We start from the raw sequence: 22,950 nt of genomic DNA on the forward strand, positions 1-22,950 counted from the left end.
TCTATATGATCAACAACCAAGATGACAGAGCTTATAGAATTTTGATTGAGGTGTGGAAAGCTCTTATAGACTTATCCAGAAAGATTCGCAGCTGTAATCGCTGCCAAAGGTGCTTCTACAAAGTATTGACTCAGGGGTGTGAATACTTATGTAAATTTATATTTATGCATCCCATTTTCAATACATTTGCAAAAATGTCAAAAACGATTTCATTTTGTCACTATGGGGTTTTGTGTGTAGATGAGTGTAAATGAGTGAGAGAGAAAAAATCTATTGAATCCATTTTGAATTCAGGCTGTAACACAACGAAATCTGAAATAAGTCAAGGGGTATGAATACTTTCTGAAGGCACTGTACATATAAAGAAGAAACTATACAATACATATATAATAAATTGTATAACTCCCATCATTTAAAAAAAGGGCATGAATAAGGAAGATCCAAAACATGTTCAGTCATTTCCAGAAGCTTGAAAAACAACCCATGTCCTGAAAAAGATGAGAGGAGGAAAAAGAAAGAAAAAGTCTGCCAGCGATAAGCATACAGAGAAGGTCTACTGTACAGCGGCAGGCAGGCAGGCAGGCAGGCAGGCAGGCAGGCAGGCAGGCAGGCAGGCAGGCAGGCAGGCAGGCAGGCAGGCAGGCAGGCAGGCAGGCAGGCAGGCAGGCAGGCAGGCAGGCAGGCAGGCAGGCAACTCTGGAGGCCTCCAATCATGGTGTGGCCAGGCAGGCCCCCTGGGCCGTAGAGCTCCCAGCAGTCTCAGCTCCATCTCAGCTCTGTCTGTGTGACTGGCTCTGTGTGACTGACTGGCACAACATCATCATCCTTCATCCTCCCCATTGCACCAGCACAGTGGGAAACACAGTCAATTTAGACACCAGCTAATTAACTCCGCTTTGCACTTTGAATTCAAAGATTCCCCAGATTTCCTACTGTGGCTTGGCCCTTGTTGTGTTCCTGCTGCGTGGCACAACTTTAGTTCCTGACTGAGCCAACCCAAGGACATCTTGTGAGATGCCATGTAATGACCATGCTTATAATCAGGCTGAATATAGCCGATATGTCTTAATGATTAGCAGTACTGTGGGGACTTTGTAAAAGTACAATGGCTGCCTGTGGTCATTGGTGTGCGATTGTAATCAGATCCAACCAGACAGCTCAATTGTGAGGCGGAGCTGAAGACATGCACTCAAATGAACTCGTATTATTACTTCCAGATTAAAGACACTTCATCAAAAAAAAGTGCACAGAAGCCAAAGAACACAGCCACTATAGGCACTTAATAATGCATGAACACACACACACACACACACACACACACACACACACACTAGATTGCCTGTGTTCTTAAATAATCCTCTGTATTTTCTCATTATTTTAAGGGGAGTTTCAAATGTTAAAGTGTTCTTTGCTATGCTTTCCACAGAAGTCACAAGGGCATTCCCATGTCTGTACATTACAGTTCTATTAAAGAGCCTGAGCCTCTCTCCCTCCTGTGTCTTCTGGATGGGTCTCAGTAATGTATTTTTGGTCTTGGCAACCTCGTGTCCACGGGAGAGGGATGAACTGATATACTATACTGTACTGGTTCGTTAATAAAACTCCAGACTCACAGCTCCGATTTTCAACAAAATCCCCAAAGTTAGCAAATCCATGTAGAGCTCCCAAAGCCTAATTCCAAATCTAGAGGCGACAACTTTAATTATGCCCCTTGTTGATTCAACTGTTGATCCGTTTCTAATATTCTTTCTAGTTGCTGACGTGCATCCCAATGGCAGAGTGTGTGGTCATTGATGAATAATGTGTGGGGAGGGGCAGAGAGGGTCCTGGCCGTCATTGGAGTGTATTTAATCATCAGATCACCCCATAGTGGGCGCTGACATCTATCTACTCTGATGATTTGATATTTGATTACAGCAGGATAATAGTGTTATACATCAGCCACTCCAATTAGGACAAGAGGAAAGATTAGCAGAGGTATGAAGGTGATGGGAAAGGTGATGGACTGACTGCTGCTGAGGAGCACCTGCCTCTCATCTTAATGAAATCGACAGTGCTGGGAAAGTCTATCTTCCTAGAAGTGATGAACAGCTGGCCTTTCGGGAAGACTTTTTAATTGTGAATGGAGACCTACAGGAGCGTGGCCAGACCTATAGTATATGAGTGAGGCCAGGGCTAGTTTGAAATGTTTTGATTTGTTGGCTTCATTAGTTGTGTTTCAATCGAGCTGTAGTGGAACAGGTTGGGAGCTTCAAGTTCCTCGGTGTCCACATCAACAACAAACTAGAATAGTCCAAACACACCAAGACAGTCGTGAAAAGGGCACGGCTAAGCTGCCTGTCATCCAGGACCTCTGCACCAGGCGGTGTCAGAGGAAGGCCCAAAGAATTGTCAAAGACCCCAGCCACCCCTGTCATAGACTGTTCTCTCTACTACCTCATGGCAAGCGGTACCGGAGTGCCAAGTCTAGGACAAAAAGACTTCTCAACAGTTTTTACCCCCAAGCCATAAGACTCCTGAACAGGTAATCAAATGGCTACCCGGACTATTTGCATTGTGTTCCCCCCCAACCCCCACAAACCCTCTTTTTACACTGCTGCTACTCTCTGTTTATCATATATGCATAGTCACTTTAACTATACATTCATGTACGTACTACCTCAATTGGGCCGATAAACCAGTGCTCCCTCACATTGGCTAACCGGGCTATCTGCATTGTGTCCCGCCACCCACCACCTACCACCCGCCAACCCCTCTTTTACGCTACTGCTACTCTCTGTTCATCATATATGCATAGACACTTTAACCATATCTACATCTACATACTACCTCAATCAGCCTGATTAACCGGTGTCTGTATGTAGCCTTGCTACTTTTATAGCCTCGCTACTGTATATAGCCTGTCTTGATTTGAAAATCAATGTCTCGCTTGCTGATATCGAGGGAATTCTGTGTTCAAGTTAACAACAGCAAACTAATCTGGATGCATGGATACAGTATCAGTCTCTGATTGGAGGGATTCTTCTCCAATGTTATCTGTGCTAACAGACATTCCACAGCCAAATCTGACCTGGCAGGATAAGGATTATTTTGGTCCAAGAACTGGTATTTGGCTGAGGAAACTGCATCTCCAACAATGCAGGGGGCGCTGGGTGATGGATGCTGAACGGAGAGTAGCGGAGTGGCTGGAGAGGGCCGCCTGCATGCAGGGCAGATGGGCGCTCACTCAGCTCCTCCTGGTGTCCCTCTCTCCTCGTCTGCTGTTGGGGGTGGGGTGGGGGCAAGAGGGGGGAACATTTGGAGATTTTGTGTTCTTGGAACCTGTTGTGAGTTTTCACAGCGAGAGACTGTATCTGTGAATGTGTCCCACTCTGCCCAGTCTGTTGGCCAGACCTTCCTTTTGTTCCTCTGTCATCTAGCCTGCTGTGTTCTAGAGGGCCTTTTGGAACCTCTCTCTGATGGCTCTAAATCACAATAACACCATGACATCTCCCATGTGTCTATGGGAGTTTTAGACTTCAGCTGAGTGTTTGCCCCTGTCACTCTCTGTCTCTCTGTCTCTCTGCTGAATCCCCCCACTGTGTCTCTCCTGTGTTGTAGCTGACCTACCTGCCTCCTCCGTGGGGAGAGTGTGAGTCCAAGGCCCTAGACTCTGGCTTCTTCCAGGTCTATAGTGTGACAGCTTGCAGGATCGACTGTGAGACACGCTACATCGTGGAAAACTGTAACTGCAGGATGGTGCACATGCCCGGTAAGAGCACACACTTTCTTTCCCCTTTTCACACTAAACAAAACATGTGGATAGAGTCTGTAATATAGCATTGTCTGGGCCGTGGGCAAAACAAAAACAATTGTTTGGGCTATGGGCCATGTTTTTTCATCAAGGACTATTTTAAGACAAGGTGAGGAAAGTTTGATAAAGGACTTACAGTAGTTGTTGTGGTTGATAAAGTCATCTAAAGTCTGTGGTGGGTTTGAAAAGGTCAAAGAGCTGTAAGGTGTAAGGTCAAGATTTGTGTTGGTGTATTATAAAGCTTTCTGCTCCAAGGCTTGTCTATCACCTTGCTCCACACAAAGCTCTATTTCTCTCTCTCACACTCTCTTTAGGTGTGATAGATTTTTGCATGTTGCGAGTCTCCTTGACTGCTTCCACAGTAGGGTTGCAAAGGGAGGGTATGTTACTGGAAACGTTCACAGTTGACCATTAAACTATGAGAATTTTGGTGTCTTTCAAGGATTTTGTGTAATCTATCATAAATAATCTATTGGCCCTTTTGGGGACTCCAGATTATCCCAGGTGTTATCTATGGCCCTCTGTGTGGTCGTGTCACATGCAGAATATATGACATCATTAAATAATATGATTTTAAAATATCAACAAAAACAAAATAAATATGACAAAGCTGTAAAACAATATCATAAATATAAACCAACAATTTAGGGAATAGCATTGGTGTTTAATAGGAGAGTTTCATCATAATATCTTTTATCATTATTTTTACACACTTTAATTTATTTTACTATGTCAATATGTATTTGTTGTCAATGTTTTGGTGTCAAATTGGTGGCAGTAGTGAAGAAAAGTCAATAGTTGGATGAGTTGCAGAATTAATTGAAAGTAATGCTTATTTTCTCTTGACCCATATGGTCTAGCTACTAGAAACTCATAGACAATATGGGCACAGATTTATGTTATTCAGCTATAAATGAGTTACGATAGATTGCCATAGATTTTCTGTTAATTACCCCAAATTACTGAAGATTCCGGTAACTTTAGTAAATCACTGATAGCTTTGTAACCATATTCCACAGAAATCTGAGCTGTTTACAGTTTGTTTTTCTCAAACTCATAAGTCATTCAGAGGTACTACATTTCATAAATATATCGATCAGAAAAGCAGAATCTGAACTTTCCTCCTCTTCCTTCTGTGCTCCTGCTGTCCTTCTAGGTGATTCTCCATTCTGTACCCCTGAACAGTACAAAGACTGTGCAGAGCCTGCCCTTGGTAAGTCCACAATATGAACGCACACAAACGCACACACTGACATGTCTTTTTGTCGAAGGTACTACGCAGCGCACAGACCCCCTCGCGCATTCAACATCGTCAAGTTTCTTTGTAGGCCTATTTGGCAGGAAAACTGTGACGCCAGATGTTTCGCCTATTGCCTGTTTCTGCTTCTGAGTCTTTAATTAAAGAATGTGAAAAAATGTTGTGTCTGTTTGCTGCTTTTCATTAAATCATGTCATATCTGTTCTTTATATGGCCTAAAATACATTTATTTAGGCTATAGCAGTGATCACCAACCGGTTGATCGCGATCACCTGGTCGACCTCCAAGGCATTCTTAGTCGATCACCAAACATTTCTGTAAAAAACCCAACAGTAAAGCCTTCGTTCCTATTTTTTTATTTCTTTCTCGCTGTGGGTGGTAGATGCAGTTGATTCAGCACCCCTAGCTCCGGGAAGGCAAAGTGTCCCCATTTTTAATCATTTCATGATTCTGAAGGTAGAACTCCACCTACCCAGCAGGCCCAGAGTGCAAATCAAGTGCACCTATAAGCCTGTTATTATGAGTAAGTACATTACATGTTTAAGATGCTATCCAGCACTGTCAACACTTTGTTCAACATTTTTATGAGCCATAAAATATACATTCTCCCTACTTCCACTCACGCTATAACCAGCACTGCACCTGCAATAGATGAGCGTAGCAAAGCGCTCCGATACGCTTGCCTTGTTATTATTAGCGGCTTGTGTCTTTTTTAATATCTGGGAATACTTCACTTTCTCTGGTCATAGGAAAAACAACATGAATTGGTGCATGAGGCAGAAATAATGCCGTGTGAATTGAGTTTTTCCATCAGCTGAGGGAGGGAGAGCGGAGGGATGGTATTGTTGAGTTGAATGAGAGGCAGCCTCACCACTGCTCCCTCCCTCCCCTCAGACTGACTATCAGATGGTGGCCATCACTCCAGTAAAAACATACACTGCTCAAAAAAATAAAGGGAACACTTAAACAATACAATGTAACTCCAAGTCAATCACACTTCTGTGAAATCAAACTGTCCACTTAGGAAGCAACACTGATTGACAATACATTTCACATGCTGTTGTGCAAATGGAATAGACAACAGGTGGAAATTATAGACAATTAGCAAGACACCCCCAATAAAGGAGTGGTTCTGCAGGTGGTGACCACAGACCACTTCTCAGTTCCTATGCTTCCTGGCTGATGTTTTGGTCACTTTGGAATGCTGGCGGTGCTTTCACTCTAGTGGTAGCATGAGACGGAGTCTACAACTCACACAAGTGGCTCAGGTAGTGCAGCTCATCCAGGATGGCACATCAATGCTAGCTGTGGCAAGAAGGTTTGCTGTGTATGTCAGCGTAGTGTCCAGAGCATGGAGGCGCTACCAGGACACAGGCCAGTACATCAGAAGACGTGGAGGAGGCCAGCCAGCAGGACCGCTACCTCCGCCTTTGTGCAAGGTGGAGCAGGAGGAGCACTGCCAGAGCCCCGCAAAATTACCTCCAGCAGGCCACAAATGTGCATGTGTCTGCTCAAAAGGTCAGAAACAGACTCCATGAGGGTGGTATGAGGGCCCGACGTCCACAGGTGGGGGTTGTGGTTACAGCCAAACACCGTGCATGATGTTTGGCATTTGCCAGAGAACATCAAGATTGGCAAATTCGCCACTGGCGCCCTGTGCTCTTCACAGATGAAAGCAGGTTCACACTGAGCACATGTGACAGACGTGACAGAGTCTGGAGACGCCGTGGAGAACGTTCTGCTGCCTGCAACATCATCCAGCATGACCGGTTTGGCGGTGGGTCAGTCATGGTGTGGGGTGGCATTTCTTTGGGGGGCCGCACAGCCCTCCATGTGCTCGCCAGAGGTAGCCTGACTGCCATTAGGTACCGAGATGAGATCCTCAGACCCCTTGTGAGACCATATGCTGGTGTGGCCTCATGTGGCTGGCGTGTGTCAGCAGTTCCTGCAAGAGAAAGGCATTGATGATATGGACTGGCCCGCCCGTTCCCCAGACCTGAATCCAATTGAGCACATCTGGGACATCATGTCTCGCTCCATCCTCCATCCATCAACGCCACGTGAATGCAAATGTGTGCTGCTAATGAACAATAACTAGGCCTAATTGATTACCTTTGAAACTATCCTCTTTGAACTGCCGGATCTGAATAAATGTGTTGATGGATGGCTTCGATAGTCCAGCAATCGAATTGCATGTCGTACATATGATAATAATCCAAATATTCTGCTTAAAAAGATCTTGCACCGCTACCCTCCTCATTCCTCATTCTTAGAGGAGGTCAGAGAAAGATAGAATGGAACCCAATTTTATCCTCTGGGTGCGTGGAAAAAATATCCTGCTGCATGAAGGCTACCCCTACAGACAGGAACGACAGACAGCAAATAAGTGCTTTTGGAAGTGCACCGAATACTACACTTTTGAAATGCCGATGTCGCATAACCCTGAATGGTGAGGTTACAGTGTCTGGATACCTGGTTCTTTCAGCGCCCAGAACATCAACTGGAGGACCCCCTGACATACTTTCAGGCAACATGGGTTGGGGAGAAAGTCGGACTCATTGGAAAAAAGCCAATGTTTCCCATATGTATGGCTTGTTTAACATAAACTGTATTATTATTTTTCTTACTATTGATGGCATCATGCTCAAGGCCAATAAAATTGTTGCTAATATGCTTCTACCTATTTTATTTATTTTCTGAATTTTGGTGCTGCTACGATGCTGTCCTGCAAGACTTGGCAAAGACCAACCATGGAGAGGAGAGCTGGCATTGAACTTTTTGGTTGAATCTTGGCGCTACCCACCACACCATTTGTAAGTTCATCGAGGCAATGCAACGACAGCAGCAAGGAGGTGAAATGAGAAGGGAGCAGCAACTTGCTGGCATTCCACCGCCATGGCAAAGACCCTGCTACCACAAGCAGCGATCTGAAGTCGCTGGTTGAGAAGTAGCCAACACCACGACTCAACTGATGGAGTCTTACCCGAAGAGCGTTGCCTACACTTTCAAGTAGCAGTTGTGAATACTCCAAAATCCATCTGAGAGAAATTAGCACCTCGTCTACTTGGACACTTCTTCAAGTTCAACCCTTTCAATGACTCCAAAATCCTTATGAGACCAGAACACTAAGCCCACTCTTAGATGATTTGTTTGTTTTTGTCATGTAGCCTACTCTAGTATTTTTGGGGTTATATAAAAAACAATTTTTAGGCCTACTTATTTTTGCCACATCATTTTTTGTATTTTGCTAAGCTTTTTTGTTGATAAATAAATGTTTTATAGTAAACAGTTGGTGTTAGTGGATGTTGTAAAAACTAGAAAAAGACATGATTTAGAATGAAAATAGATTGTAGGAACTAGATATAGGTCTAGATATAGTATAGGCTGTTTTTAGCCTTCCGCCTTTATATAACCATATTAATTAATTGATATCCACTCAGTGGTCAGTTTATTAGGTATACCCATCTAGTACCGGGACGGACCCACATTTGCCTCCAGAACAGCCTGAATTCTTCGGGGAACCGTTGCTCCATTGGTATCAAGGGACTTAACGTTTTCCAGGAAAACATTCCCCATAACTTTAAACCAACGCCACCAGCCAGTACCCTTCACACCACGTGAACAAACAATATTCTACCCATATGAACACTGAACCAATTTCTGTAGGTAATATTGCCTATACATGTCACATTCATCATAAGGATCAGACCAAGACGCAGCGTGGTATCCGTACATTCTCTTTTTGATGAATGAACAACAAACGAACCATGACATTATACAAACTAGTGCTGACAGGCAACTAAACATAGACAAGATCCCACAAACACCAAAGGGAAATGGCTACCTAAATATGATCCCCAATCAGAGACATCGATAAACAGCTGCCTCTGATTGGGAACCATATAAGGACACCATAGACATACAAATCACCTAGACCTACCAAAACCCTAGACATATAAAAAAACCTAGACAATACAAAAACTAGCGTACCCACCCTAGACACGCCCTGACCTAAACAAAATATAAAGAAAACAGAGATATCTAAGGTCAGGGCGTGACAATACAATACAACAGGAATCAACTAGATTCAACTGCAGGCTGATTTTTTTTCTTGAGCGGATGGTTTGGGGGCCAGAACATAATTACAAAATCATTTGTAGATTGCAAATTGACTGCAAGAAATTGACCGCAAGAAGCCCAAACAAATATGTTTGACAAAAACATTTCAAATCTTGCTTACATTTGAATACGACTATTAATCATGGGAATACTTTGGAAAATATTTCTAAAATTAAAATCTCTTGGAGCTGATTTCCTGTTTTTTTTGTCTTTGATGTCAACAATGAAAATGCATCAAAAAATTAGGGGGACAAATTTGGCCCATGGGCCGCCAGTTGGGGAACCCTGCTATACAATATTCTGCCCATATGAACAAATACAATAGCCATACATGATTTAATGAAAAGCAGTAAACATACATATTTAATAACAGACTTATGAACAGAATCAGACAATAGTTAACATCACACAACAGGCTAGAGTACAGGCTGTACAGTGCACTTCACAGCTTCCCCAATGCTTCACAACTTCCCCAGGAAACTCGTGGTCTCAAGTGGACAAAAGAGTAGTGTTCGTGGTCAAACATTATGTGTTGCTGCAGTGCTTTGTATTAATAGAATACTTACTGGGAGTGTAACACCTCCCTCCTCCTCTCTCTCACTCATCCTCTTGCTGTTGCAGTTTGGTTTGATTTGGCAGAAATGATTTGACATCATAGCATTCCTGTTTCTCCATGGGCTAGGGGACATAAAGATAGCATGAAGGAAAGGCATAGGTACATTGTGTCAACACAAGTGTCTTATTAATTCCCAAAAGATTTGACACATTTTGTATTAGTTAGCTACACATGTATTATTGATCATTCATAGTGAAGGTTCTGTCGTTTTGCTGGTTGACCCTGGTATTTAGGATTAGTATTTACTCAGCTGTTTTTTTCCCCTCTAGAAAAGCCAGGTCTAGAAGCCTCCCTCGGTTCATTTTACTTTCATACTGTACTGTATATATTACAAATAAGGAATCTGTGTTTATCTGTGTGTGTTGAGAGGAGGGGGAGCTGTATGCATTCACATACAGTAGGATCATTCACATACAGTAGGATAATTCACATACAGTAGGATCTCATTTTGTGCCTAAGCCCATCTATATTGAACTGTTATTTTCTGTAAAGCTGGGATATTGACTTTTTATTCTCACTTTCTCCTTCGTCTCATTTTTTATTAGGCTGTTTTTATATATTAATTTATACCTTTACTTTTACCACAGACTCATACTTTACTGAAGGGATAAATGAAAATCAGATGAGACAGGACCTTGTTTATTCCTCTAAATGAACTTTATTGAAAAGTGTTTACGTGTTTTGTGTAGTAGGGGTGTATAATTCCCCTGCTGATATCATTAAGGGGAGGCGTTCTCTCATTCTGTTACCTACCGAGCAACAAACACACACAAACACTGGCAATTATTACGCTTTGGCCCTGGCTCGTCCATTGTAATTAGGCAATGTGTCTCAAATAAAGAGGAAATGAAGCCAAGGTATGCTATACTGGGACTGTGGAGAGTTAGAGCTAGAGTACCCTCTTGTGCTTGGTCCAGCCTGGCCAGCTCCCTCTCGCTCCCTCCCTCTCGCTCCTCCTGAATTGGTTTTATTTGAAATGACTGTGCTTATTCCATCCAAACACACAGACCCAATAATTCTATGCAAATCAGTTCCTAGTTAGACTGTGAACCAATTTGATATACCCACCGCACCGTTTTCACTTAGTAAAGTTTGAAGTTGTGCTTTTTTTTAAACCAATGTGTCAATCAGGAAGTTTGGGAGACAGAAACAGTGTGGCTGCTGTTTTAATGGAAGGCAGCTGCATCTATTCTCACTGGAGGGTCCTGTGACTAGATTACAGAGGAACACAGAAATCTTCTCTGTGCCTAATTATACACACTGAGGAAAACACAGACATTTGTTGTCCTGTGAAATGTCGACTTGGACAGCATTGCCCACAGTAACGTGATCATACAATCACATTACTAGCATAATCGTTTTAGAAATGTGGTCTCAATGCAGGATGAATGACAGAAGATCCTCTCATCTCACAATAAAAAGGATTAGCTCGTCTCCGGGTTGAACAACTGCTAGCTTAAATATAACATTCTGTTCACAGCCAAAGACAGCTTAATGGAGAGTGTTAAGTCATTAAAAACACTGTTTCTTAATAAGCTTGGAAATATTAAATAAAGCAGATGATTTGGTTAGAATAATTGTTTTTGACAGAGATGAGACGGTGGATAGAGAGAGAGAAATAGTGAGAGAAAGACAGATAGAGGGAGAGAGAGCGAAGGAAAAGAGAGCAAAGGAAATAGAGAGAAAGAGGGAAGAAGAGGAAAGAAAGTAAGATTGTGATGTGGGGAGAGAGAGAAATAGAAAGAGGGAGGGAGTGTGTAAATCAGGGTTATGAATGCACACTGCTACCCGGATCCAATAACCCCTTATTTGAATGAGAATGAAAAGCGTCTGAGGTGTCATATTGAATTTCCTGTTGCAATTACGTGACCACTTGGCCCTGAAGGCTATTAGTAATCCAAGGAAGACTCCGCCCTGCCCAGGGCGAGCTGGGGAGACTGCCATACTATTGTCACAGTGAGAGATTAGGGTTGGGAGATCAGATTTGATATTTTTATGCATTAAGGGAACCTAGCAGCAGGCTAGAATGGGTTGAGAATGTGAGTGGCACTGGTTATTGTCAGAGGAAATTGATAAGACCAGATAGATTAGACTAGTAGTTTTATACTTCCAGGAATGGATAGAAATGTCTGGAAAATTCATAAAACATAGGAATGTATTTCGTGAGGGCATTTACAGTGTCCGCAGTTGTTGAGGCTAGTAGATCATTTACAATGGGTAGAAACTATGAGATTAGAAAGGTTCAGAGCTTTTGTGAAGCATCACAGCACCGTTGAAAAAATATATGGCAAATGGAAATCCAATATAGATGTTGTGAAGAGATAGATGGAAGGGATTTAATGGAGCTGAACAACAAGATAACAAATGTCAAATATCCTGTGTCTGTAAAATGTATATAGGTTCAGAACTTTTGTGAAACAGCACAGTTAAAAATATATGGCAAATAGAAATCAAACTGGATGAGCATTAGAAATAGATCAAATCTATTTGTATTAGTCACTTGCGCTGAATACAACAACAGTGAAATGCTTACTTACGAGCCACAACTAACAATGCAGTTCATTATTTTTTATTTTTTTAGATATATAAAAACTATTAAAAATGTATGTTTTTAAATAAAAAATATGAATAAGAGTAAGAAATAAAAGTAACAAGTAATTAAAGAGCAGCAGTAAAATAACAATAGCGAGAATATATACAAGGGCGTACAGGTACAGAGTCAATGTGCGGAGGCACCAGTTAGTCGAGGTCATATGTACATGTAGGTAGAGTTATTAAAGTGACTTTGCATATATGATAACAACATAGAGTAGAAACGGTGTAAATAGTCTGGGTAGCCATTTGAGTAGATGTTCAGGAGTCTTATGGCTTGTGGGTAGAAGCTGTTTTAGAAGCCTCTTGGACCTAGACTTGGTGCTCCTGTACCGCTTGCGGTAGCAGAGAGAACAGTCTATGACTAGGGTGGCAGGAGTCTTCTTCTGACACCGCCTGGTATAGAGTTCCTGGATGGCTGGACCCTACGCTCTACCCGCTGTAGTGCCTTGCGGTCGGAAGCCGGGCAGTTGCCATACCAGGCAGTGATGCAACCAGTAAAGATGCTCTCGATGGTGCAGCTGTAGAACCTTTTAAGGATCTGAGGACCCATGCCAAATCTTTTTAATCTCCAGAGGTTGTCTTGGTGTGCTTGGACCATGTTAGTTTGTTGGTGATGTGGATACCAAGGAACTTGAAGCTTTCAACCTGCTCCACTACAGCCCCGTCAGTGAGAATGGTGGCGTGCTTGGTCCTCTTTTTCCTGTAGTCCACAATTAACTCCTTTGTCTTGATCACGTTGAGGGAGATGTTGTTGTCCTGGCCCCACACGGCCAGGTCACTGACCTCCTCCCTATAAGCTGTCTCATCATTGTCGGTGATCAGGCCTACAACTGTTGTGTCATCTGCAAACTTAATGATGGTGTTGGAGTCGTGCCTCACCGTGCAGTCATGAGTGAACAGGGAGTACAGGAGAGGGCTGAGCACACAAACCTGAGGGGCCCCTGTGTTGAGGATCAGCGTGGCGGATGTGTTGTTATCTACCCTTACCACCTGGGGGAAGCCCGTCAGGAAGTCCAGGATCCAGTTGCAGAGGGAGATGTTTAGTCCCAGGGTCCTTAGCTTAGTGATGATCTTTGAGGGCACTATGGTGTTGAACCCTGAGCTGTAGTCAGTGAATAGCATTCTCACATAGGTGTTCCTTTTGTCCAGGTGGGAACAGGCAGTTTGGAGTGCAATAGAGATTGCTTCATCTGTGGATCTGTTAGGGCAGTATACAAGTTGGAGTGGGTCTAAGGTTTCTGGGATAATGGTGTTGATGTAAGCCATGACAGCCTTTCAAAGCACTTCATGGCTACAGACGTGAGTGCTACGGGTTGGTAGTCATTGAAGCAGGTTACCTTAGTGTTCTTGGGCACAGGGACTATGGTGGTCTGCTTGAAGCATGTTGGTATTACAGACTCGGTCAGGGAGAGGTTCAAAATGTCAGTGAAGACTCTTGCCAGTTGGTCAGCGCACGCTTGCAATACACGTTCTGGTAATCCATCTGGCCCTGCAGCCTTGTGAATGTTGACTTTTTTAAAGGTCTTACTCACATTGGCTGCGAAAAATGTGATCACACAGTCTTCCAGAACAGCTGGTGCTCTCATGCATGTTTCAGTGTCATTTGCCTCAAAGCAAGCATAGAAGTAGTTTAGCTCGTCTGGTAGGCTCGTGTCACTGGGCAGCTCTCGGCTGTGCTTCCTTTGAAGAGAGTGAGGGTAGAAGAAGGACAGGACTAAAAACAAACCTAATATAACTATTGTAAAATAGATTGTGTCCGTAAAAGGTCTATAGTGTGTATAAGCCGGTAGTAAAAGCCTAAGTGTTGTTGTTCATTAGTTTACTCCAATTAGGGGAGGGGTGGTGGGGTTAGCGGAAAATAATAAAGGAAATATATTTTTAAAGGTATATGTATGTATTTATGTGTATATACAGTACCAGTTAAAAGTTTGGTCACACCTACTCAATCAAGTGTTTTCTTTATTGTTAATATTTTCTACATTATAGAATAATAGTGAAGACATCAAACTATGAAATAACACATATGGAATCATGAAGTAACCAAAAAAGTGTTAAACAAATCTAAATGTATTTTATATTTGAGATTCTTCAAAGTAGCCACCCTTTGCCTTGATGACAGCTTTGCACACTCTTGGCATTCTCTCAACCAGCTTCATGAGGAATGCTTTTCCAACAGTCTTGAAGGAGTTCCCACATATGCTGAGCACTTGTTGGAAGTTTTTCCTTCACTCTGCGGTCCAAGTCACCCCCAAACCATTTCAATTGGGTTGAGGTCGGGTGATTGTGCACTGTCATTTGTTTTCAACAGGACAATGACCCCAAACACACCATAAGTGTCACATTGCCCTTACACAGCCTGGAGGTGTGTTTGGAGCCATTGTCCTGTTGAAAACAAATGATAGTCCCACTAAGCACAAATGGAAAAGCAATCCAGGTGAAGGTGGTTGAGAGAATGCCAAGAGTGTGCAAAGCTGTCATCAAGGCAAAGGGTGGCTGCTTTGAAGAATCTAATATATAACATCATATTTTCATTTGTTTAACACTTTTTTGGTTTATACATGATTCCATGTGTGTTATTTCATTGTTTTGCTGTCTTCACTATTATCCTACAATGTTTGTGTCCAAACTTTTGACTGGTACTGTACACATTTACAAAAAATATATATGGGGGATTGGAAATTATAAATACAATTATATTGATGGAAGCTGCAATCTATCTGCAATTTCAAATCTACCCCATTAAAAAAATATCAGTAGCAATTAGACTAACCACCCTTCAGTATGTACAAATAGATCATCCTGGAGGCAGAAGGATCAACATTTATTTTCTCCCATCATTATGTCTTTAGTACACTGTCCCATGCATGCTGTTAGACTCTGACATTTCTGCTAAGTGCATCAAGACATACGGCCATTCTGAAGTATATACAGTAAGGAATGCTGTTGAGATGGGTGTGTGTTTGTGTGTGTACCCTCAGTTGCCCGCAAACTAAGGTCAACTCTCCCTCTCCTCTCTCTCCCCATCCTCACCCATTACCCCTCTTCCATCCATTCATTCATCCTCCCTGTCTTCTCTACTGTAGCCAAGTTGTCAATGCTGGAGAGTAGTAACTGCATCTGTAGGACACCATGCAACATGACACGCTACAACAAGGAGCTGTCCATGGTCAAGATCCCCAGTAAGACCTCAGCACGCTACCTGGAAAAGAAGTTCAACCGCTCTGAGAAATACATCACGTAAGTCCCTGCCTATAGGAGGCTCCAGAGGAACAGATGAATGCATTAGAAGCAAAAATGTAATCTACATCAGCCTACAGTATCACATATATTATATGTAGTAATAGCAAGGAGGGTGTGGGTGGAAAGTGAAGATATTACACTGAGATGTCTGTGACGCTCAGACTCATGGGAAAGAGAACTGGAAGCCTGCTATTGAAGAGATCCGTCATGTTAACATATAATGGGATTTTGATGATAATAACAATAGGCATTCTCCAGTGGATGCAGTCATCAGTTGAGATGCTACTCTACTAATGACATTGTATGGGACATGTGGTTCAGTGTGGAAGAATAAGTACCATTACTTATGGAAATTGATAATAAAACTATTGATATAGCAGGTACAGTATACCCTGTATGTCCCCATTTCCCCATTGACAGAAAGATTAACACACTTTGAAAAGACTGATAGTAAATAAAACTTTCAATAAATACAATTTTTAAAAACGGATGTGTTTAGACTGATGACCTGAAGAATGACTGATGACTTACCAGTTCATTGATTAATAGTTAAATAGGATGACAATATCAAGGTAAATGTGGTGTCTTCTCTTTAACACGATTGAAGTGTTATCTGATCTTATCGATGTCTCTCTTTCAGGGATAACATCCTAGTCCTGGATGTGTTCTTTGAGGCCTTGAACTATGAAACCATTGAGCAGAAGAAAGCCTACGAAGTGGCAGGCTTACTGGGTATAGTCAACTCTCTAGCTATTATCTACCTATCTTCTTCCCCTCTCTCGCGCTCTGGCTCTCGCTCTGGCTCTCGCGCTGGCTGTCGCTCTGGCTCTCGCGCTGGCTCTCGCTCTGGCTCTCGCGCTGGCTCTCGCTCTGGCTCTCGCTCTGGCTCTGGCGCTGGCTATCGCTCTGGCTCTCGCGCTGGCTCTCGCTCTGGCTGTTGCCCTGGCTCTCGCTCTGGCTCTCGCGCTGGCTCTCGCTCTGGCTGTTGCCCTGGCTCTCGCTCTGGCTGTCGCCCTGGCTGTCGCTCTGGCTGTCGCCCTGGCTCTCGCTCTCCATCTCCTCTCTCTCTCCATCTCCTCTCTCTCTCTAAAATTCCAATTAAGTTACATTTAATTAAATAAAAAACAAAATTATAAAAAGAAAAAGAAAGAATGGCTAATAAATAAAGAACAACATGTCTGATGGTTATACACTATATATTACTATATAGTGTATATATTACTGTCAGTTATATTCAATGTAAATACTTCAGGGTTCAGGGTTATGGGAAGTCAGGCTATGGCAATCATATACTGTATCTGTCAGTAATATTTGCGGTTTCTCCCTCCCCCAGAATAATGTCATTAGTAAATGCACAGAAGTTGGGAATTGATTGAGATATTTTCTGGAAAAGATTATCTTATTCGGGAGTATTTCTCAGGAAAAAGTGCATCTCTGTCTCTACCTCCACTGTAATGCAGTGACCACATAGACGCTCTTCTTTGGGTAGCCATGTCTTTTTGTGTCTCCCTTTTTCTATAGCCAGTTGGTGTTCCCTGAGCCTGTATTTGGTCAGGATCTGTCTCTCTTTTGTATCTCTGACAGAGTAGAGATATTCTGCATTTTTGTATTCTGTTTTGAGGGCCAAATAGCAATTTAGTTTATTCAGTATTTTTGTTTCATTTTCCCAATTTGTCAAATAGGAGGTTTTCATTTCTGTAACAATGTGATTGATTTCCCTGTGTGATTGGATAATATAGTTGTTTAGTGTTTTCAATAGCTGGCATAGGAGATTCTTTTCAGGGTTCAGCTCTTGGGTTTCTAGTGCTTGCTAGCTCTCTCTCGCGCACACGCTCTCTCTCTCCTCTCTCTAACTGTGTATTGTTGATATTCCAGGCGACATAGGTGGTCAGATGGGTCTGTTCATCGGGGCCAGTATCCTTACCATCCTGGAGCTATTTGACTACGCCTATGAGGTCAGACATAGAACACACACCATGTAGAAACTTCCAAAGACACACACATTCTCACAAACACATTATCAAACACTCTCACAGACAGTTACGTTTGGCGGAAGAAATAAGAACTAGAAAATGAATAACAATTCATATCAGAGACACCCATCTAATAGGTTACACACACATTTCTCCACAGACTCAAGGCCAATCACACACACACATATTCACATTCACATTTAAATTGTTGAGACGAAAGAGCCTTGCCATATATCTGTCTGGGCTGAGTGATTGAGGTGCGTGATCAGTCTCTTCATTAAGTCAGCTCAGCCGTTGGTCTCTCTCTCCTACTGCTTTGGTCTTCTTAGAGCTCTGCCAAGGACAAACCAGTCATTCTGTGCCCTCTGGGCTTTAGAAGTACACATGAAAAGTCATTTTTTCCCCATAGCTTTCTCATGTTTTAATGGGGAGCCTGTGTGGGGTGTTTTGTCAGACAGAGAGTGCTGCTGCTCTGGCTGTGGTTTTAAAGACCGCCACTAAAATAACAGTCACGGTGATGTTTGGCCTTGAGTCAAGATATTATTACATATGCTGATGCCTAGTCACTTTACCATGCCTTCATGTACCTATCTACCTCAAATACCTGGTACCCCTGCACAGTGATCCGGTTCTGGTTCTCCATGTACATAGCTCCATTCTTGTGTATTTTATTCATCTTATATTACTAGTTTTCTTTTGATGATTCTTTTTTAACTCTGCATCGTTGGGAAGAGCTCGTAAACATTTCATAGTAAAGTCCACACCTACTGTATTATTTATGGTTCCAATTATAACAGTTCAAATTCACCTTAAACTAAATTGGTCATAAGTTGACACAGTATGTAAAAAACACATTTCATTAATCCTTTTGTGATACTGTGTATGTCCTGATGACCCTGATAATGTGTGTTACATATTCATGTTGTCAGGTGGTGAAGGACAAGTTGCTGGACCTACTGAGCCGAGACGACGAGGAGGAGAGCCACGGAGAGGACGTGGTAAGGTCATGAGGCTAATCAGATGACAAACTGGACTGTCACACTGTTTGGAAAATGTTTTATATTGTATTTATGGCTTAGCATCCAGCCAAACCTCAATATGATTTATGTTATTCTGTGCCAGACAGCTATCCCAATGTAATTCTCAGTTATTGACAAGAAAGGAGATGACATCTCTCCAACTGAATCGTGTCAAAATGTCACTCAGTGTATTTTTTATATTAATTAACCAGGTAAGTTGAATGAGAACACATTCTCACATACAGCAACGACCTGGGGAATAGTTAAGGGGGACAAGGATGGATCAGCCAATTGGATGATTAGGTGTCCATGAGGGCAAGTTTGGGTATGTAGCCAGGACACCAGGGTTAACACCGCTACTCTTACGATAAGTGCCATAAGATTGTTAGTGACCACGGAGAGTCAGGACACCCTTTTAACATTGCATCTTAAAGATGGCACTCTGCACAGGGTAATGTCCCCAATCACTGCCCTGGGACATTGGGATCTTTTTTTCAGGCCAGAGGAAAGAGTTCCTCCTATTGGCCCTCCAACACCACTTCCAGCAGCATCTGGTCTCCCATCCATGACAAACCCTGCTTAGCTTCAGTGGCAAGCCAGCAGTGGGGTGCAGTGTAGACGTGTGCATGTGTACAAGTGTACTACACGCATATGTGTGTGTCACCCTACCTCAGAGTTCCTGTGACCCGGTGGGGAACCACTCGGAGGCCATCAGCCACACGGTGAGCGTCCCCCTACAGACCACCCTGGGCACGCTGGAGGAGATCGCCTGCTGAGCCCCCAGCCCAGCTCCACACACACACCAGGCAAGGCCAATGTGAGCCACCACCACACGGGGAGCCAGTGAGCAACAGCCTCTTCCACAGACTACCAGGACAGAATGATAGTGACTTTGGTGGGGAGGATGGGTGGCTGGTCAGAGGAAAGGGTGGCTGGGTTGGGCTAGACTGGGCTGGACTGGGCCTCCCCTCCACACTGTCACTGCAGCACTAATGGGGATTAAGGAGCTGTCACCTGGACTTACTGGTGCTCTCTGTTACTGGAACTGTTACTGTACTGCTGGAGGAGGACAGCCACCTCCCCTCCCCCTCACATGCTCATCTACCTGACTCATAGGTCTTCTCCAGTTCACAGACAGACAGACTGCACTGTAAACCTAACGGGAAGGGACTCATCTCTGTCCTAGACATGTGTATTCACTAGTCACCCATCGGTCAATACTGCCAGACATTGTACCATAACAGTTGCTGTGAACTGTCCAAGTTGCATGCGCTGCTTCCTCTCAGAGACAGTTTCTCTCTTTGGTGATGCTGATTGGCTGACGCTGGACTGCAGTGTTGCTTTACTGTACATTTGCCTTGTCTCTCTCTCTCTCTCTGTCATTCTCTCTCTGTCTCTCTCCGTGGCCTATGGGATGAGGCCAGCAATAGAAATAGAATGTATAGATTGAACATGGTTCACTATAACATATTTCATATGACACATCCATCTAAGGCAGTTTTCCATTTTGTTGATGCACTGTTTTCTTAGGCGGCAAGTTGTATATCTACGGGAATGGCTGTTGGGACTGTATTTGCATTCATATTGGGAAAACATGAGCATTCTAAAGAATCAATTCCAAAATGACTGTTTTGCATTCGGTTATTTATTTTGTTGTTTAATGCATCCGTTCTATTGATTCCACTCCTATCAATGTACCACAAGGTGAGTACCCCGAGGGAAGGCAAGGTACTGAGCTGCTTCTTAACAGCATATTAAACAGGTGCCATATTCCTATGTGTAAACTCATGTAAATGATTAAACGCTTGCCTCTTGGCGGCAGCGCCTCAGTGGGGTAAAAGCACTCATTGATGACTGAGGCTGAGTCAAAACCAGAGAGGTGGAGTATGACATTGTTTACCTGGCAGAATACAAGAAGAGTACAAATGTCGCTCATAAATGAACCTGCTGAGGGGGTTTAGTTTCATTTCAGCTGCATGATGTGGGTGTGTTGTCTGGTGAGAACTGACGGACTCCCAACTCATCATGTTTGACATAATGGACTTGGCCTTTACATAGAGATATCCCAGCTAGAAATTGAATTGAATTGAAAATGGAATTTCCATGATAATCACTGTTCTATTAATGGAAATAATGTTTGGACGATAATAATTGCACTGATGTAGATTCAGACGAGGGGAAATTATCTTCTGATTCATTTGAGGATACAGGGTGTGTTGTATTATGGTGTTAATATTGGTGTTGTAGTACGAAAAACCAAAACGGGTACGAGACCGTGTTCTGTCCTGTCTACAGTGGACATGTTATTGAAGAAGGACTTACATGAACCAATTTGTGACTGGTTGACATTTTGATTTGAAGCAAATACAAATGTGCTAACAGAGCAGGATAATACTAACACAACGGATTCAAATAATCAAGCCCAACATGTAAAGCCTGTCGTTTGCAGAAACGGTAGCCTGCAGAGTTTGCCGGGACTATTGTCCATCTCTGACTGAAAGACACAATCTTTGTCAAATTGGAGGTGATTTTAAGCCCAATATTTTTTTAATAGACGATAGCCCCAATCAAACACATTTAATAACCAGTTCAAATCAAACTCACCAAACCATATGGGTGGTGTGAAAACCACAGGAGGTGTTTTTCTGTTCTCAAAAAAAAGTGACAAAGGACTATCCAAAACCCTGACATGAAACGCTGACTGGTCTGAGTCCATCTCAAAAAGGATTTGGTTTGCACTTTATGTTTCTTTAACACCCCTCCCACCTAGTGCCATCACACTGAAAAGGGCCATATTGCATCACTATGATATGACGAGTACATCCATCTCGAGTAGCATATCAACTAGCCATGATTATCCAGACAGGTAGCCTAGCAGTTAGCGTGTTGGGCCATTAACCGAAAGGTCGCTGGTTTGAATACCCATGCCGACAGGGTGAAGAATCTGCCGATGTGCCCTTGAGTCAGGCAGCTAAACCTAATTTGCTCCGGGGGCGTCGTACTGCTATGACTGACCCTGTAAAACAACACATTTGACTGCATCTATCTGGTGTGTGTGACAAAACTTCTACTATGTCATCGTTATAATGTACAGTACAGGTGGGAATGAACTCCAAGTGCTTTGTGAACTATGATTTCCTGTCTGTTGTTGACCTGCTGTGTGTAATCTAATCTCTCATGTATGGCTTATCATGTCTCCTTTAGCAGTGACCTCAGCCATCTCCAGGGGCGGACTTGCCATCTGGCATTTGCCCAAAATGCCAGATGGGCTGGTTCATTTTTAGCCTAGTGGGCCTGTCTAACGGAAAAAAAAGTATTTTGCTAAATTATCAAAATCTCACCTTGAGGAAAAATATGGACCGGTGTGAGGACCTCAAGGAAAAAAATGGGCCGGTATATTGCAAATGCAAAAGCCAATTTCTGGTCCCAGTCCTCCCCTGCTTCTCACCTACTGTATAGATCTGTCCATGGAGAGAGGTGAACTACTATGGGACACATACTGAGTCTCAGTGAAAATGACACTGGTTTTTTCTTCTCTTTTGGTTTCTATTGTTATTGCAGGACTGCTTTTTCATTTTGTGATGCAGCGTACAGTATGTGTTTTTAATGTGAAACGATTAAAAAAAAGTTTTTGCTGCAGGGTCCTGTCGTGTTTGCCTTCTTGTGTAGACGTATCACTCATTTCTTCATAGCTTTGTAAGAGGATCCATCGTGCAGACCACAAGCGTAATACTCTGTCATACAGTGCTTGTGGTTTGTGGGGAGGGGTGGGAGCTTGGGAAAAGGCATCAGCGCCTACAGTGTGTTGTGGTGATAGAAATGTAAAGGGGAGATCCTATTTCACTCTGACATCTCTACTACACAGACTTAATGTGCACTGAAATGTCCTCCTCTCAGCTCCCAGTGATAACAGCAGTCAGGACACCAGAGGACTCCTCCAAGCAGAGCAGTACTAGTAGACAGACTGAGGGAGAAAATTCACTTGAAAGCCATTTTGTGCTGCTGGTCAGGTTCTATTTTGCATCAGCACTCTCCAGGAACTCCTGCCAGCTATTTGCTCTGTCTGTATCAGGAGCTGTGTCTGTGTCTTCCCTCTGGGTGCCCAGTGGTTCCATTAATACAAGTCTTATAATATTAGAGTTCAACCCCAGGATCTACAAATCATATTATTTATGGATGACAACGTCCTACACAACACAAATGTTATGCAGTTAATTTAGCTCATGCTGCTGATACAGTGAATTGTGTGTGCACTTGATTTACTTGTAGAGTATTGCCAGAAAAAGCAATCTGCCAGCAGACGGTGACCTGAGAATATTTACACATTGATTAGGTTG

The 22,950-nt window shown here is 42.9% G+C and overlaps 1 protein-coding gene across 3 annotated transcripts in view; it reads left to right on the top strand.

The window, feature by feature from the left end:
* Positions 1–22,252, top strand: part of LOC124015855 (acid-sensing ion channel 2-like) — a 602,527-nt gene extending 580,275 nt beyond the window's left edge. For all 3 annotated transcript variants that reach the window (XM_046331329.1, XM_046331328.1, XM_046331327.1), the window contains 7 exons: positions 3,601–3,751; positions 4,950–5,006; positions 15,465–15,618; positions 16,262–16,353; positions 17,497–17,576; positions 18,524–18,592; positions 19,288–22,252. In XM_046331329.1, the coding sequence (XP_046187285.1) occupies positions 3,601–3,751; positions 4,950–5,006; positions 15,465–15,618; positions 16,262–16,353; positions 17,497–17,576; positions 18,524–18,592; positions 19,288–19,389 (705 nt within the window). In that variant the 3' untranslated portion in view covers positions 19,390–22,252. The remainder of the gene's footprint in view (positions 1–3,600; positions 3,752–4,949; positions 5,007–15,464; positions 15,619–16,261; positions 16,354–17,496; positions 17,577–18,523; positions 18,593–19,287) is intronic.
* The last annotated feature ends 698 nt before the right edge of the window (positions 22,253–22,950 follow it).

Source organism: Oncorhynchus gorbuscha, linkage group LG26 (genome assembly GCF_021184085.1).
Source record: "Oncorhynchus gorbuscha isolate QuinsamMale2020 ecotype Even-year linkage group LG26, OgorEven_v1.0, whole genome shotgun sequence".
Taxonomy (NCBI): domain Eukaryota; kingdom Metazoa; phylum Chordata; class Actinopteri; order Salmoniformes; family Salmonidae; genus Oncorhynchus; species Oncorhynchus gorbuscha.